Source organism: Leuciscus leuciscus, assembly GCF_965113295.1.
Source record: "Leuciscus leuciscus genome assembly, chromosome: 5".
NCBI lineage: Eukaryota > Metazoa > Chordata > Actinopteri > Cypriniformes > Leuciscidae > Leuciscus > Leuciscus leuciscus.
The window spans coordinates 48,882,608-48,902,339 of record NC_138729.1 but is presented as its reverse complement, the minus strand read 5'-3'; the positions used below and the strand labels follow the sequence as shown (position 1 = coordinate 48,902,339).

General features: G+C 42.0%; 1 protein-coding gene across 2 annotated transcripts in view; it reads right to left on the bottom strand.

Moving 5' to 3' along the window:
* Positions 1–585: 585 nt before the first annotated feature.
* The window catches only part of LOC309499682 (uncharacterized protein), a 114,904-nt gene continuing 95,757 nt past the window's right edge, over positions 586–19,732 (bottom strand). For both annotated transcript variants that reach the window (XM_082171062.1, XM_082171063.1), the window contains exon 4: positions 586–1,059. In XM_082171062.1, coding sequence (XP_082027188.1) covers positions 879–1,059 — 181 coding nt within the window. In that variant the 3' untranslated portion in view covers positions 586–878. The remainder of the gene's footprint in view (positions 1,060–19,732) is intronic.

Here is a 19,732-nt window from a genome sequence, read left to right as displayed (position 1 = left end):
AAATCCACTTTCTCCCCCATTATCTCTGCCTTAATATCGCCGTGCGTGTATAGTTGTTAGATCGTCTACATAAAAGCGTTAAGCGTTAAGCATTAATCGTTGAAACATTTTCATAGTATAAAAGCTGGTGTTTTGACCCTCATTGCTCCAAAATGATGAATCAGTAATCTGGCTTCCATTTCTTACCTGTAATTCCTCTTTTTATCTGTCTCTCTTTCTTTAATGTCGTCTGTCCTTATCGTCCTGTCTCCTGCTGTCACTGTGAATCAATCACTGACTGCTGTGAAGTTCAGGTAGTAAGTACTGGCTCAAAGGGTACATGAACCAACAAAAAGCCCCTTCTCCCCCTCCGTTCTCACCCTTTCATGATTTTGAGACATGAATTACCACCATGAATCTGGAAAATTAAAGCAGAATAAACAGACTTTAAAGATGCAGTAAGTGATGTTAGCCATTTGGCAAACAACAAACACTCAAAATGATTCACAGCAAGAGAGTGTTTCTGATTGGTCAACACCTGTAATTCACTTAAAAAGGAAATAATGACAGAATATTGTTTTTTGTTGTTGTTTTTTTTAAAGGATGTTGTTTTTTTTTTTGTTGTTTTTTTTGGTGGAACGTTTTTTAATTCTCTCCATGGACTATAAATCTGAAATATCAAAGCGAACAGCCTTTAAGCCCACGACATTAATCTTGATTAGAAAACTTGCCTTCTGTGAAAATTACAGAAGATGCTTTAAAAAAAGATAATAAATAAGGGCTCCTCGTCAAGGAATGGATGATGTGCCTCTAAACGGGACCCGGAAGAGAAGAGGCTTGAGGTTGGTTGGAAAACCATCCTTGTAGACTAATGATGTCACGTCCTGCTAATAAAGTGTTCAGAGGAACCAGAAGCATTTCCGGCGGCTCTTCTTGACCGTCTGGAGGGCCTGTGGAGAGTCCTGCTGGCGTGGAGGAGGAAAGACCAGCTGAGGAGAGCTTTGCTCCGATTCCTGCTGCTCCGGAACCTTCCACGCTCGCGTCACCTGACCCTCCTGAAGCCGGAAGTCATGCTCCACGCTGAAAGACAAGGATGTTTACAGCTTTTATTGTGGCACAAACAAAAAAGAGCATCATAAAAGGAGGTTCTTTGAGAATGCATTGAAATTCACTTTACTGGCATTGATGGTTTCATGAAAAACCTTTAACATCCATAGATAAAAGGTTCTTTAAGGCCATTGCACACTGAGTCCGAAATTCGCATCCGAAATTTTCGCACGTAAAAATAAATAAAATTCGACCTCACTTTGTCAATCACGCTTGCACACTGTCTACAAAACTTTCGTCCGTAATAAAAAAATTCTGATCGGGTTTGATTTTCTGCGTTTTTCGTATCCACAGCCAGTATTTTGAGAGTTTTTTTGACAATTCAGAGCCACTGTACAAGCGAACGACAAAATCCAGAATGGCGTGTGACAAGTTGATACACTTCGTCTCGCAGCACAAAGTACTGTATGAAAAACAAAAACGTGTGTGTGTGTGTGTGTCCATACCTTAGACAAACTGCCAGTCTCTGTTCAGGATCGATTGGTTCACGGAAATTGGTGGTGGTCTTTTTAATATGTGGCTCCAGTATCGCTAGCAAAGCATCAAACTGTTCCACTGACATTCTGAGGTAAATTTTGAATCGCTCCGGATAATTTCGCAACTCCTTGATAAGGAGGTGAAACTCTCCTTCCTCTCGGCGCAATCTCAGGATTGGATGGATGGATTTTAATAAATACGCATCGGACTCAGTGTGCAAGGTTTCTGTGCGTGACGAATTTTAAGGCTGACGAACACGAAAAAACGCATACGAAAATTTCGGACTCAGTGTGCAATGGCCTTTACACTGGAAAAAGTTTTTTAGACTGTAAAATGGTTCTGTTATAGATGTGTTCACTGAAAGGCAACCAAAAATGTCTCTTCTATGAAATCACTGCAAAAACCTCCCTTTTGGAGCCTTTATTTTTAAAAGCGCAAAGTGGATTAAAGTTTGATGTTTAAGTGGTGGTGGTGGCGCAATGGATAAGACACATGCCTTTGGTGTGAGAGACCCGGGTTCGAATCCACTGTGAGACACCAATGTGTCCCTGAGCAAGACACTTAACCCCTAGTTGCTCCAGAGGCGTGCGACCTCTGACATATATAGCAATTGTAAGTCGCTTTGGATAAAAGCGTCAGCTAAATGTAAATGTAAGTTTTTAGATTTAGAACTTTCATCTCGTGAAAAGTTCCTGGTTAAGGCCCTGTTTACACCTGGTATTAAGATGCATTTTGGTCGATCAGATCAAACAGAGTCTAAATTGTTTTGAGCTTGTCCACTTTCCACCACTTCCAGAGCAAGTCGAAAACACATTCTATCGGATTGCTTTAGTAGTGTAAGCGCTCATGTGGTCAAATGCCTTCGAACAGGCACAAAAAGACTGTCTACTCTCCCACGTTTGGTTTGAAGATGAAAAACGTATCAAGCACAATGTTCTCTCACCATTCCTGATTTCTAACAGAAACTAAAGCTGCTGCTCTCCGTGTGTTTTTCCGTCGTCTCCGGTCGTGTTCACATGTAAATTGCACAAGCTTATTTTGTCCACTAGATCGAAAGATCTGAAAAAACCCATACATTTACCCACCCATAGACCCTCCCCTCGAAGAAATCAGGACAGAAGTGGTTGAAAGTGGACAAAAGAGACGGATTAAAACACCAGGTGTAAACGGGAATGTGTCTCCCTCGTCTACTTATGATCCGATCGACCAAAACGCATCTTAATAAACAGGGCTAAAAAATAAACTACTAAGACAGAGGTTCCCAAACTTTTTAGTCAGCCGAACCCCTTAGATGAGAAAAAATGTACTTGCAAGTACCTCCTAACATTTTAAAGGTAATATTTCAACAATTTAACAACACACATTTTCATGTTCAAGGGAGACTGAAGTTAGCTCACATTCACTCTTTACAAATAATACAAGATGTTACAATACAAATACGTACAGTTGTCTTAAAATTGTTCACTTTTTAAACATTCAAACTCTCAAGCTTTTAACATGACAAATCCGCCAGCTTCTATTTTGGCGGAATATTGGTGAAGTTATGTAAACTATCCAGGAAAAGGTTGTAAATGATGCGAATGTGAATTTAAGTATAGTGCACATTGCGTTCCACATGAACATTAAACTCACAGCGCTGGCAGAGATGGAGTTTGTGAGAAGCAGCATTTACCGTGAACCGAACTGCTCTGAAAACACGCTATTATACCACAGTGCCACTGTTCACTCTGAAACACGCAGCGCATCAGCTATGTAGTTCTTTAGTAGCCTGGTTAAAACCAGACCATTCTCAGTAGTAACTGAGTTATGGTCTGGCAAAGCTTCATTAATAACTCATTTCCAAAGGGGCGTCACCAACGGATGTCGCTCAAATGCCTCTGGGCGCAATTGGATAGACCTAAAACCAATCAGAGCGATCGTCATCGTTTAAAGCCATATGCTGCGTCCCAATTCGCCTAAGTTACACTACGCCATAAAAGTATGTACTCTTTTTGTGAAGAAAAGGTATTTACTTTTGAATGTGTAGCAAAAAAGTAGACAAGCTTTGGGACATACTACTTCAACATCTTTATCGGACAGATCTGTCGCGTGCGTCCTGTCACGTAAACTGCCCTGTCAATCATCTTGTCACAGTTAAAATCCTCTATTAAATCTAATTTAATTTCCTACCGTTTCGGAGAGAAATGTAGTAGCACGTTCATCTGCCAGTGGGTCTTTCATGGAGACTGTCCTCATGTGTTTGCAATTTGAATATAATAATGCATTTAAAAGTTGGTGCGCTTCACCAACGGACGTCACTCAAATGCCCCTGGGCGCAATTGGATAGGCCTAAAACCAATCAGAGCGATCGTCATTGTGTAAAGCCCGCCTCAACGTTTCTGATTGGTGCCTCGATTTGGACGGATTAGAAATCGGCTTGAATGGGCTCTTTGCCAGACTACTTGCAGAGCAAATCTAAATTTGCCGGTAGTTTGTCTGGGTTTTCCCAGGCTAGTTCTTTAGTGAAATCACAACCTTTGATTTAATAATCATGATTTCAGTTTTATTTCGATTAATTGTGCAGCCCCATTTATTTGTTTAAATGCAGCTTTTCATCAACTCACGAACCCTCTTTTGGAAACCCTGCATTAAGAGAACGCGCATATGCTGTTGCAGCACTGTTTCTAAACATAAAACGTTGATGATCTCTGAAAAATGTAAGAGTTTCAGAAGTTTGCCTTCATTATATTTAAAAGTAGAGCTTTGAGATTCTTTAAAATGTCTGATTGTGTGTCACAAAGAAACAACATGAGGGTGAGTAAACAATCACAAAATTGTCTTTTCCTTTAGAAATCTAGGGGAAAAATGCCCTCAACAGAAGACATCAAAATAGCTATAGCCTGCGGGAAAATAAAGGCGCATATAAATGCATATGAACGTTTGCCGTTGACATTTTGTCAGCAGCCCAGAGCCTGACAGCTGGGATTGTTGCTGATGATGCACTGGCCCAGATAGCTGGCAAACGCTGATGTGGACATGAAGCAGCTTTCCCAGAGTACGGATAGAGTGCCACTGAACAACACGGCCATAACTCTTCATGCTAAATGTGACTAATGAGATCATTGTTCCTCTTATATATATTTATATGCTCTCAATTTATTGCAGAGAGAGAGAGAGAGAATTACCTTCATCGAGTGGTACCTTAGTTCCCGTGTCAAGGCACTCACACTCACACACTTCGCCTACGAATTCCCCAGAGAACGCCGATGTCAGACAGACAGGGAACACTATGTGCTTTCCGTAACAATAGCACTTTTAAACCTCTTCAAAAAATCCCTCTTCCAACCTCTTACCTTGCAGTCAGTCTCTCTGCATCGGCTTAAAGACTAAAGGCCTCATGTAGATGTTGTGTTCGCACAAAAAAGTCTTCGCACACACGTCAGGATTTATAAGAAACAAATGTGACTTGAGAATGTTTGCGCACTCTTTTGTCACTGGTGTTGCCGGTTTAACAGCTCAAGTGACAAACTAGGGAATTGAAGATAATCACCAGTCAAAAAAATGCTAAAAGATTTACACTGAAATCAATTATAATTGGAAAACAATCCTAAAGAATCCTAATAGGAATTTTCTTGTAGGATTCCAACGTAAGAACAAAAGAATAGCACATTGTCACGATGCTCTCAGACTAGAAGAACAATTAAGTTTCGATCCTTTCGGTCTTTGCCAGGTATTCAAAACATTACAACTTGAGTAGGCATGGAAAACAAAACAGCAATTAAAAATGCCTTCTTATTGGGAAATACAGGTTTTTTCTCATTGTTTTTGGAGAGTTCTGTGTCTTCATCAGTTAATTGCTGTATTGATTGTTGTCCACATCCACTCAGGTGTATGTATTTAAAGATCTGATTCTATTATTAAAATATAATTTGAGAGTATTGTGACAATGTGCTATTCTTTTGGGTTTTTTTTTTTTTTTTGAAGGCCTTCTTGGATGTTTTCGGTCATCCACACTTGAAGAAGTTTCAATGGGGTTCAATTCCTGAGTTTTAAAGAACCCTGTATGCCGAAAAGGAGAAATATCTTAAATGATTGCATAATACTTTCATGTTTAATGAGTTATTTCAATGTATGAGCTTATCTTTTGTGCTTCTGAATAGGATCAAATGTTTGTGTAGGACATGAAAGGAATTGAATGTAGCAAAACAATATTCCAATACAATACATGCAGGCAGAGTTATGATAAAGATAGACAATATTAAAAAGAATAAGTTTAACATATTCTTATTTGACTGGTTCCAAATTATGATAAAAAATTCCAACTGTCCTGTACACATTCCTTCAGGATCTTCTTGGTTATGGATACTTCAAAAAGCACTTTTCTGTCATGTTCAAAAGGCAATTCTGCAGTTGCAGCTGGTTTTACTAATGAAATCAACTGCACAAGTTTACTTTCATGCATAGAGAGCAATTTCATCTCACCATGTGGATGGAATGAATTTTTCCTCAAATTATAATTGGAAGGTGACTTGGGTACAACTCAGAACTGGGATGTTTACTGCAATCACACCATACTAGAGAATGATAGAAATGGAGGGATAGACAGATATATATGGATAGACAGACAGACAGACGGACAGAAAGAATGATAGACAGACAGTTGGATAAACTGATGGATGGATGGACGGATGGATGGATGGATAATATGGGGAACATGGCAGAAGCTTGATGGTGCACTATTTATATTTACATTTATATTTGCATTAATCCCAACCAAAACAATTCCAAAATACCAACAATGCTTTCTCCTTTCATTTTACAGCTTCATGATGAGCCTCATGTGATGTTTCTTCAGCACTCATGAATAGAAAACATGAAACACCCATTAGTCAGCTTAAAACTCGCTGATTAGTACCTGTTGGGATTACTGATAGACTTTTAACACCTGTAATTCACCATTGCTTACATGAGTGCAAAAAAAACACACACATCTGTGATTGGTTACAATACTGCAATGCTGCAAAAAACATTGCAAATAGAAACAGAAGTAGATCTAATCAGCACTTTTAATAATTAATCACAAAAATCTGAAGTCATGATTATGTATTTGATTAATTGTACAGCCCTAACTTGTGCTGCTTTATATTTCAGTGAGAACAGTTTGAATTTAAGGAGATTTTTATAGAATGTGCAGTTTATTTTTTTTAATTGTGGTTTACATTTTGTCTGTCATATGCAAATAAACAGTACTTTATTTTCTATTAATCAGCTAGTTACTTATGTAGGAAGTGAAATTTAAGAGTTATAATGTTCTATGACTTTAAATAGGATTTGGGATAATATCGCGAGAACGTGCCCCGTGATTTAGATCGGGGGAGAAATCAATCTGGGCAGTTGTGATAGTACAGAGGAAGAGATGAGATGCACTCTTTAGTCGGCTGCGGCCATTCACGATGTCGCCTCTGAATTGTTCAATAAACAAGTGTTGTCATCACCGGAGCTCCTTGTCAGTGTCCTCCCTACAGTGGTGATAACCCAATAAAAAGGAACGAAGCCAAGAACCCACGGAACAGCGCTGGGTAAGAGAACTAACGTTAAAGGATAACACACGCGCGTTACACTGGTGGCAGCGCCGGTTGGCTTGTTTTCTGTTGGGACGCTTGTTTTTTTCTCGCATTGAACGACGTGGATATCGCCGCTTTAACCTGCAGAGCCGTTTAAAGACTGTTTAATTTTTTTTTCACGTGCTCTTTTTGCAAGTTCGGATTACGTGCATCCCCCTCGCTTAAAATGGCGGACGACGAGAATGACGCAGCTGCAGTGCAGAGAGACAGACACGCTGTAGATGAAGCAAGTTCACATCTGCCATTTAAAATTGATCTTCCTGCTCATTTTTCTGGAGATGGTAAAGAGCCTTTTAGTGCATGGATACAGAGATTTGAAGTGGCACTAAATGTCTCAGCTGCACCACTGGATAAGGCCAAACTTCTTCCAGTAAAGCTTACTGGTTCAGCATTTGCATACTGGCAGTCTCTCTCCCCCGGGGTGAAAGCTGACTATGATTTGACTAAAGCTAGTTTGAGCACTGTTTTTGGACGTACAACTTTTTTGGCCACATTTCAGACTTTTTTGAATGCTCGTCCCCGTAAACCACAAGAACCTCTGGAAGTTTATGCTGCTGAGCTCACAAATCTAGTGACTGAAGCATTTCCTCTGTACGATACAGCAGCACGGAATTGTGAAATTTTTCGCAGATTTGTGACCGGCTTAGATCCATCACTCCAACTGAAAATCCATGAGCACGGGGCTGTAACTTTAGACAATGCCTTGAAAGTGGCCACTCAATGTGAACGTGCTCAGTTGGCCATTAGTGTTGCTAACCCTTCACCTGTTATGCCTGTGACAGTAAATTCACAACCATCGGCCAACACAGTGACTGCAACTCACATCACTGAACTAGCATCAGCCATTGCTGAACTCCGAACGGACCTGCATTCCTTACGTCAGTCTCACCTGCGACGAACTGATGAGCGCATGGACCAGCTCTCGCGGCGGATTTCCAGCCTTCAGGATGATGTGACGTCTTCCACACACTCTCCACATCAGACCTGCGCAGCTGTGGACTATGACCTCACCGCACGCCATCGCCAGCCTGATTGGGAAGATCATCAGTACCGCCGGGACGATCATCATTACCGCTGGGACGATCATCATTACCGCCGGGACGATCATCACTACCGCCAGGACTGCTGCTGCTCTTCACAACGTACACAGAGAGGTCGACAGCAACACCCTCAGGATGACTGGTGTCCTCCACGACGCTACCATGGCCGTTCAGAAAATGACCAAGCACTTCCAAAGGATGACTTCTCTTGCCAAAGACAGCGCAGCTACTCCCCTTCCTCCCGCAGTCGTGAGTCACAAGTTTCTCACACTACACAATCTGACCAATACACCCCCCATAAACATCATTATGGTAGCTCTAGCTCTGACCGCTCACCTACACGAGACCGCCGGCCTGATTTAGAATATGAACACAGAACCCGTCATGCTCGTTCACCCTCACCAAGGCCACAGTACAGAACTTCCAGTTACCACAGACACAGCTCTCCATCGCCACCCCCCCATTCCCGAAGTTCGCCAAGATCACCCACACGACATGTACATTTCTCCCAATGTCACAAGGTGACGGACCCTTTCTCACCACATCGGGGAAACGAGTAGAAGCTGTCATTGGGGACCAAATGCCAGCTTCATCCCCAATAAGGGTCCACTCTGGTACAGTTAGTCTTAAATCTTCTCCACCTACACCATTCATTCAAATTGCACTGTCGGGTACCGAACTCCATGCTTTGGTCGATACTGGGTCAGGTCTCTCTCTCATTACTGATGACTGTCGGAGATCGATCCCAGTTTTGTCTACCCAGCCTATCAGTAAGTCATTTGTGTTAGCGTCATCTGTAACTGGACAGTTATTGGACATAATTGGCTCTGTGATAGCTCCCATACATATTGGAGATGTAACATTTTCTCATGTTTTCCATGTGGTACGCACAGCTACGCATCCTGTTCTAATAGGATGGGATTTCTTAATTGAACACACCGTCACTATTGACATACCACATGCAAGTTTACAACTGTATAACACGTCAGTTCCTCTTTCACCACCCCAGTCACTGATTCCAGTACAGAGTTCTGCTGTCAGCGTCGCTCAGGTGACCATCCCGCCTATGTCAGAGATGGCAATCCCAATTTCTGTCAGAGATAATGGTGTAGCGAATCCTTTCACAGACACGTATGTTGGTATACTGGAACCTCAGCCCCCTCCAGTTGTGACTTTAGGTGTTGCTCGAACACTGACATCAGTTCAAAAGGGAAGGGGCATTGTTAGAGTGGTTAACCCGACTAACGAAACGGTCTCTCTTGAGGCTGGATGTCCATTAGGTCAGATTTTCTCTGTCACTGGCAGTACACTTGATGAGTATACATTAGTCTCAGCTGTGACTACTTCCACAGAAGCTGTCCATCCAGTGCCTGATGTGCATTTGGAGGACACACACTTAAACGCTGAAGAACAGGCACAGCTCAAAAGCCTGCTGACAGAGTTCGCTAACATTTTTAGCTCCCATTCTCATGACTATGGGAAAACCAACCTGGTTGCACATAGTATCAACACGGGTGACGCTGCTCCAATAAAACTGCGGCCTTATAGAACGTCACCAGCTACTCAGGCAGTATTACAACAAGAGCTGTCGAGGCTTTTGGACCACAACATCATCGAGGAATCTCACAGTCCGTGGTCAGCTCCGGTCGTGCTTGTACGGAAAAAGGATGGCACACACCGGTTCTGTGTAGATTACAGACGTCTCAATGACGTCACGATCAAAGATTCACACCCTCTTCCTCGGGTGGATGATACCCTCGATAGACTTTCTGGGGCCAGAGTGTTTAGCACAATTGATCTAACTGCTGGGTACTGGCAAATACCACTCAATCCAGATGACAAAGAAAAAACGGCTTTCTCCACTGGTACAGGCTTATATCAATTCCGTATGATGCCAATGGGAATCTCAAATGCCCCGCCCAGTTTCCAGCGCTTAATGGAGCTTGTACTTCGGGGTCTGCACTGGAGTATTTGTTTAATCTACTTAGATGATATTATCGTCTACAGTGCTGATTTCCCACAACACCTTCAGCATCTGCGGGAAGTTTTTCAACGATTTCGTACAGCTGGCCTCAAACTTAAGCCGTCCAAGTGCCATCTGGCATGTTCTTCTGTTACTTTCCTGGGCCACCGTGTTTCGAGTGCCGGTGTCGAGCCAGACCCATCTAACATAGACAAAGTCAAGACATGGCCAATTCCAACATCAGCCACACAGGTCAGGGCTTTCCTGGGTCTGTGCTCATACTATCGTCGATTCATTAGACAGTTTGCACGCACAGCTGAACCCTTGTACCATCTCACACACAAAGGAGTATCATTCTCTTGGTCGGCAGAAGCAAATGAAGCTTTCAGTGTACTGAAGCAGGAACTGACGTCACAACCAATTATGGCATTTCCAAATTTTTCAAATCCCTTCATCCTTTACACTGATGCTTCCCTTCATTCACTGGGTTCTGTTCTTTCACAACAAGTGGAAGGAAAAGAGCATGTCATTGCATATGCCAGCCATGTGCTGTCTGCCTCTGAAAGAAAATGGTCTACCTTTGATCGGGAATTGTATGCCATTGTGTGGTCAGTCCGTCATTTCCGACACTATCTTGCTTGTCATCCGTTCACCATCGTTACTGATCATAAGCCTTTGGTCGGTCTAAAGAAACTCCCTTTAGATCATGATCCTACAGGTAGACGAGCGCGTTGGGCTATAGAATTAGACCTGTATGACTGGCATGTCATTCACCGTAATGGTGCTAAACACCTTAATGCAGATGCCATGTCTAGGCGGCCAGAGACCAATCCCCTGGAACTGGACAGGTATCTTCAGAGCGACACGTCGACTGTCTCGGCAGCAACTCAGACCACATCAATAGCTTTGCAGGCAAACCCGATGTCGGCACACTCCCAAACACTGCCCATGGACAAAAATGCCCCTTTGCCCATGCTTGTTCCAAACCACACAACATCAAATCTGGTTCAAATCCAAAGTGATTGGAACGTCATGGGGCAACAAAAGTCAGACCCAGATTTAGCTGTTGTTTTCTCTTGGATGGAAACAGGACGTAGACCACCCTTATGGAGGCTACGTGACGCTTCATCATACCTCAGAAAACTGTGGGCACAGTTTCGCCGCCTCGTCATTCATAATGGAGTGTTATGCAGACATTTACGCAATTCCTTAGGTGACAATGCCTTGCAAGTTGTCATTCCTACATCGCTGATTCCTGAGATCCTCAGTCATGTCCATGGACACCCTTCAGTGGGTCATTATGGTTTGGCCAAAACGTTGGATAGAGCCATGCGGTCCTTTTACTGGCCTTACATGTCGTCAGACATTGCTAAACATTGCTCCCAATGTGCTGCTTGTCAGTCAAGGCGTTCCCCTGTGCCCCGCCTACAGGCACCACTCATTCCTATCTCTCCAGACCGTCCATTTCAAATAGTGGCCGCAGACATAACAGAGTTGCCAATGTCTACCAAGGGTAACCGTTATGTTCTAGTAATGATGGACCTGTACACAAAGTTTGTCAACCTCTACCCATTGAAGGATCAAACGGCTGTCTCAGTAGCAGGTTGCATCTTTGACCACTACATCCCACAACATGGTGTCCCTAAGGCCCTACACTCTGACCAGGGCAGACAGTTTGAATCTGACCTCATAAAGCATCTTTGTAACTTGCTATCCATCAAGAAGCTTCGTACGTCCCCTTATCACGCTCAATGTGATGGGGCTGTTGAGCGCTTTAATCGTACCCTGAAAGATGAACTTTCCAAACATCTTTTTGCATCGGGCACAGAGTGGGACGAGCACCTTCCGCAGGTTGCATTGGCTTATAACACCACCAAGCACACTAGTACAGGATTGACACCCTTCTTTTTGGTTCATGGCCGGGAGGCACGCATTTCCCTGGACACACTGCTCCAGGATAATAATGCTCTTAGTACAGCGACAGCGGGCACGCCAGCAGCATATGCTAACAAGCTGCGCAAAAGATTGACCTCTGCTTACCGTTCTGCAACTGCTTACCGAGACAGGGCACAAGATCAACAACGCCTGAACTACGATCGTCATTTAAAATACACTCCTTATAACCGTGGTGACTTGGTGTTAGTGGATGATCCTGCCCACCGCCACAACAAACTGTGTCCACGTTGGGTGGGCCCCTATGAGGTTTTGCAACCAATATGCCCCTCTGGTATTTCCACCCCTGTTAATTTCGAAGTACGGGATGCATCCAAACCATGTGCAAAAGCAAAAATAATTCACTACAATCGCATGAAACCTTACATCACAGACTCGAAGAACACACACGCCCTTACTCCCCCTTCCTCCCCTGTTAAACCGAATACCCTGAATACATTATCAGGACTCCTCCCACCTCACATTACACCGGTGCCACCGGGACTCCCTGCACCCCAGGTTCCATTGGAGCCCACACCATTGCCCCAGTTGCAACCTCACATTCAACGACCTAGCACCCCACAACCATCCAGCTCTGCGCAAAATGCACAGGACAGCCATGTTACCCTGAACCCTGAACTGCTTCCTCTAACACTGTGCACACCTGAAGCTGGACCGTCAACAAGTGCTTATGAGGTTCCTGACACTCCAGTGTCTACTCGGGATGTGCTCCCTAGGACACGTCGGTTGCCTTACCATTTGAAGGACTTTGCACTTTACTGATTTGCTAAATGTTCTTTGTTCTCATGTGTTCTTTATATTAGGTGCAAAGTTAAATCAATGGGAATCTTTATTTAGAGCATGCTTATATATATAATTATATATATTGATGCCGTTAGGGGTCTATTTGAGTTATATGTTTTTGTATTGCTAAACATGTTTTGTTAATTTCGACCCCTTTGATACAGATGTTGGAAAACATGTTAAGAAAAAAAAATTGTCTTAAGAACTATGTTATAGAAATGAGGACATTTCTTCTTGGGTAAGGGAGTATTATGTAGGAAGTGAAATTTAAGAGTTATAATGTTCTATGACTTTAAATAGGATTTGGGATAATATCGCGAGAACGTGCCCCGTGATTTAGATCGGGGGAGAAATCAATCTGGGCAGTTGTGATAGTACAGAGGAAGAGATGAGATGCACTCTTAAGTCGGCTGCGGCCATTCACGATGTCGCCTCTGAATTGTTCAATAAACAAGTGTTGTCATCACCGGAGCTCCTTGTCAGTGTCCTCCCTACAGTGGTGATAACCCAATAAAAAGGAACGAAGCCAAGAACCCACGGAACAGCGCTGGGTAAGAGAACTAACGTTAAAGGATAACACACGCGCGTTACACTTAATTTAATATTGAGAAAGTGGGTTCTAAAGCACTGTATAGGATAGTTAGCTTAATAAATGTGCAAACATGCCACAGAGAATCCAATTATTTCAGTTACTTACAAAGTAGCATAATGAATTATCAGTATTTTTAAAACAAGGCCTCAGAAAAATAACAGAAACTTCAAACCATTAGATACTGATATCAATACTTTTCATCCATATGCATATACAGTATATGCTCCTGTTTCTGCAATGCACAAACTTTTGATATGCATGGAAACAAAGTGAAGTTTTATGCATGAGGTTCAGGCCCAGAGAATCAAACCCTCTGTATTTTCACCGACTAGCACTTCCAGCATTTTCTCCAACCAGATAAATCATTTCAGAAAAAAAAAAAAAGAGACCAGAGTAGCGCTCTGTCCCTCCCAGCAGTCCTAATTACCTCACTTCTGGTCCTGAGAATGGATGGACTAGTGTCTGAACTCGATATTACTTCTTCTACCCCGTTCCCTCACTAACGTCTTTCATTCACACTATCTCGCCCCAATATGATGCTCTTAAGTGCGGTGCCTGGTTCAGAGCCTCTATTTTAAGGTTTTTTAAGAGTATGTCTTTTTCTATACAACAAATTATGTACCTCAGTGTGGATTGGAGTCGCACCCAAGGGGAGGATGGGTCTAACATGGGTGGGCTGAATATTTGGGTTAAGAAGAATTAACGAGATTTGTCCTAATTTAGAGCATCGTAAGCATCAGTGGGAGAAGCTCAGAGCTTCTCTGGGAATAAAGCATCTCTATAACCGGAAGCCTGAAAAGACATTAGCAGTCTTGAAGGGCGTTAAATAACTTTCCTGCATATTTATGAGCTGGTGGTGTCACACAGGGGTGATTGACATCTAAATTCCCTGGCACAGACATTACAAGCACATTTAGTATTATGTCACCATCATGTCAGCCTGTCAAATATAGATATCATGTGTCAGAAATGACTTGTGCAGTGTACATCAAATGCTGAAAAAGATAGCAAACATCAAAAATAAACCCAAAAAGATACATAAAAAACTTGAAACTCAGAATAGCAGCTGCACACTGCAAAAAGTGCAATTGTTACCTTCAAGAGATATTTGTACCTGATTTAACTTATACAAATTCATTGTGTTCAGGTTGATTCCGTCATGTTAAATATTACATACATTTTCATAAAACTGTATGCATGGGATACATTAAAGGTGCTCTAAGTGATGTTGGGTGATGTCACTTCTTGTTGACGTTCAAAGTATTGTCAAACAAAACGGAGGCTAGCTCGACCCTCCCTCCTCCTCCTCATCCCGTCCCCTCCCCCTCCCTTCCGTGCTTCCTGAAACAGTCATGAACCATTTTGAAAAACCAAACTGGATTTACCGCCTGTCCAGCAAAAACAGAGCCTCCTGAATGACGGATTGGAAGCCCTTCTGCCGGCGGAGTTCTCGCCACCTTTTGAACGCTTTTCCGATGTAAATTCAGGACTTTGCGTTCCTTCTCCTTTTCCCCATTCCCTATTCTTTGTTATTTGTTCATCGGAACGTCATCTCTTTGGTCGTGTGTCGGCCATATCAAAATTCTCAAGAATATACATTTTTAACGTTAGTCGTTGTCATTGTCTAGGACATCTCTCCTCTAGCTAACTTCCCTCTTCATGCTTCTCTCTCCTCCACTCCCCACACCCCCCTTCATGTGCATGCGCACTAACCCCCCCCCCACCCCCAAATCATTCTTGTCGGTTATTGGCTGAAACACTGTTTGTTATGTTTCGTGGTCCAGGCTGGGCCAGTTTGTTTTTGTTGCCGTTTGTGGAGCCTGGGCTGTCTACAGAGATCGCGTTTTTTTACAGTGTGTTCAGGGGACAGGCAGCTAGCGGATAGTGAGGAGATGTTTGCTGGATGTGACAAAAAATGTTTTGGCCTAAAAAACGCGTGACATCGCTTAGAGCAACTTTAATGAACTACTAAATGCATTGTATATTTTTATGTTTATTTTAATCAAACTTTGATTTAATTTTTTTATTGCAGTAGCCTATATCATAAATGCAAAACTTTATTTTTCAATGTACTTCATTTGACAATAATGCAACAATACTGTTTGATACTTTATATTGTATTGCATACTTTTTACACATACTATTAGTAAACAGGTTTTAATTCGTCTTTAATGTAAAAATAAGGTGGATGTTACATTAAAAAATAAGGCGGATACTGCCTATTGTTTACTAATAGTATGTAAAAAAAAAAGTATGCAACACAATAAAGTATCAAACAGCCATTTGTAAATTTAATATGCGATGCTTCGGTGTAATTCGGTTCATTTCAGTTATTTTACCTGTCCCAAATCAGTCCGTCATGGTGCTTAATATTGCACACTGGCATTTGTTATATTTTAATTCATTATCATAATCACAAACACACCATTTACTGCACTTTGTTATTCATAATTCTTCGAGTTAATTACCCATAGCAGCCAATGAATCAGATGTCTCACACATTCACAAAATAAAGCTTACTTCCGTATTTGCAAAATAAGGGGGATACTGGATACTGTGCAGTATTCAACTTATAGTATTCCATTCTGAACATGGTTATGAGACAATCCTAAGGTGTAAATGGAGAGTTACAAATAAGGACAGGGTAGGATTTCTGAGAGGATGAGCAGATAATGAAAGACTTTCTTGGGGCCTGATGGAGTGTGGATTTGATTCCGCTGTACTGGGTGGGAAGCTTGGCAAAATTGGCTGATGTCTTGAAGATGGAATGTGGATCACGACGTGAGACTGGAAAGGGTGGAGTGAGACTGTCAGACTGTGAGAGAGATTGGACATTGTAATTATGGTTTAGGAAGACACCTCTTCAAGGACAACCAATAACTCAGATGCATTGTTGGGCGTTATTGAGATGCGCAATGACTGTGCTTTACATCGCATAGGTGCTCAAACAAGTTTGTTTTATTTTATTCAGTCACCTCTAGAGTTTCAGAGGAGATGTCAGTGTGCTCATATTCAGAAAACATTTATCATCAAATGATTCTATAAATAAATAAACTGCTATCCACATTCACTTTATCGCTCAGTAGTCAACAACCCTCTCAGGTTAGGAAACACTTTATTTCCATTGTCCACTTTAGAGATTCTACTAACTATACATAACTTTGCAACAACATGTCAACTAACTCTCATTAATCAATAAGTTATGACAACATGTGTTTTTACATTGCTTTAACTCATCAAAATAAGTTAAGCAATTTCGACTTTTTTCAAGTGTGTCCGACTGTGTTTTGCAGTACTACAAACGACGCCCCTACTAATTACGTCCCCTCCCTCAAGTTACGCCCCCTACAGTGCCATTCGGGATGTTATCCGAGCCACTCCTTCTGATATCGCAGATCATAGATATCCATTTAAGGCTAGATGTCTTAAGGCGGAGTCTCGAATGGCATCACACCGGCGGCCATCTTGTCACAGGGAAGCTTTCTGGCGAGCTCAGTGGTATCTGAAGTAAGGTGAGTGATCAGCACGAACACAAATCCTCTTATCTCGCTGAAATCTTGACGGATTTACAAACGGTTTGGTTTCTTACAAACGTTATTAACGTGGCTATAATTCTGAACGCTCAAAAATGTTGAAATTGCAGATTTTCTTAATTATTCAAATATATGCAGTGTCATAACTACATCTCTGACGTTTATAACAAACCAAACCGTTTGAAAATCGGTAGAAAATTGAGCAAGTTATGGTTATTTAAAAGTACATGCACCATTAAAACACAATGTTACAAGTGAGCGAGCTCCCTGTGGCAAGATGGCCGCCGTGTGCGGACGTCGACCTCCATTGGCCAGCAGTGCGGACGAGACAGCTAGCCTTTATTATATGATATCTATGTCGCTGATGTACTGCTCTTCTTCTACTTCACTTCCCTCGCTTTTTACTCTTCACTATCGCCACCTAGTGATAAGGTGTACAGAACGTATAACATAGATCACCAGATGCCGTCATCTGGATTGTTTCCATCAGTTTATAATTATAGTTAGTTAAATTGTCAGTTTTTATTTATTTTAATTATAAAATACAGTGAAATTTATTTTTATGAAAGGGGTAAGTTTAGGGCAAGGTTTAGGTTTGGGGGGTAAGTTTTTAGCTATTATTACCACGAGCCTGTATTAATTTGACAGTATACATTTTTTTTATGTTTTACTACTAGCTGTTATTTCATGCTTAATACAATTCGAAAGCAACAGACCCTTTCCAAAAAATTTGAATATCATGGAAAAGTTTATTTATTTCCATAATTCCATTCAAAACGTTAAACTTCCATAGATTATAGATTCAGGGCCCACAACTTAAACGATTTCAAGTATTTAGTTGTTTATTTGTACATCATTTGGGCTTCCAGCTCATAAAACCCACGAAAACAGGATTTAAAAAAATGTGATTATTACATGAAATCACACAGTAATTACACAGTAATACTATGGTCATTGAACCAAATTATGTACAAATAAACAACTAAATACTTGAAATCGTTTAAGTTGTGGGCCCTGAATCTATAATCTATGGAAGTTAAACGTTTTGAATGGAACTATGGAAATAAATCAACTTTTCCATGATATTCAAATTTTTTGGAAAGGGTCTGTAAGCTTGTCTTACAAACATTTCATACATAAAATATAAAATAATTTACTTCAAAAGATTGTTGTAGTACAATGAAATCCACGCTTGATTCTTCGCCGGGGGGTATAACTTTTTCCTTCCGTTATCCTTATGCTATTTATTGGCTGTTTTGGAATTCATATACATTTTTTTTTATATCTTTTCAATACATATTGTATCTGCACATACAGCGAGTTGTTTACATGGGATTAAGCAGGACTTGCACAAACGCTCACGCTTGATTCTTCGCCGGGAGGTGTAACTTGTAGTAGGTGTGATTTACAGGGACGCGTAGTACTGTGGGATGCAGACACACTCTTCTTACTTTTTTTATAACTTAAACAAGATTCAACACACTCCCGTTAGAGTATTAGTAAACTGTTAGGTTAGGGTTCGGCTTAGTAGAATAAGTTGACATGCAAAGTATAGCCCCTTTCACACAGCGCTTTGAACCCGGCAAATTGCCGGCAAATTGCCAGAGCGCCTTCTGTTGTCTGTGTGAACGCAAACTCGACCCGGGATTTATGCCGGGATCGATGCCGGGTCGGGACCTAGTAACATTGCCGTGTTCAGTCCCGGAACGCGCGCTGTGTGAACAAAAGCCGTAATAATGCCGTGTCGTAGTGATGACGCTGAAGCCGGGCTCGTTCTCCAGCTGTGAAACGGTACGTAATGCGCAAGTTTATGATCGAATCAGAGAAACAAATGCACAGGCGTGGTTTCTCGAGAGAGAGATCGCAGCTCATAAGCAAACTTAAGACGCTGCTGAGATTACAAGTCACATCGATGTCACGTGTCTTTACGGCATTTTTACGGGTTGTGTGTGAACGCACTCTCTAGCCCCTTTCACACAGCGCTTTGAACCCGGCAAATTGCCGGCAAATTGCCAGAGCGCCTTCTGTGTGAACGCAAACTCGACCCGGGATTTATGCCGGGATCGATGCCGGGTCGGGACCTAGTAACATTGCCGTGTTCAGTCCCGGAACGCGCGCTGTGTGAACAAAAGCCGTAATAATGCCGTGTCGTAGTGATGACGCTGAAACCGGGATCGTTCGCCAGCTGTGAAACGGTACGTAATGCGCAAGTTTATGATCGAATCAGAGAAACAAATGCACAGGCGTGGTTTCTCGAGAGAGAGATCGCAGCTCATAAGCAAACTTAAGACGCTGCTGAGATTACAAGTCACATCGATGTCACGTGTCTTTACGGCATTTTTACGGGTTGTGTGTGAACGCACTCTCTGATTCCGGAAAATCCCTGGCAGTGTGAATGAACCAAAATCAAACGAACCCGGGTCAAATCCCGGGTCACTTTATCTGTGTATTTTCCGGAATCTCTGTGTGAAACGGGCTTCTGATTCCGGAAAATCACTGGCAGTGTGAATGACCAAAATCAAACGAACCCGGGTCAAATCCCGGGTCACTTTATCCGTGTATTTTCCGGAATCTCTGTGTGAAAGGGGCTTTATAGTCAGTAATGTCTGTTGGGGAGCATCGCAATATAAAGTGTTAGTAAGCAGACAGTCTACTAATACTCTAATGAGAGTTAGTTGACATGTAGTTGCAAAGTTACTTAT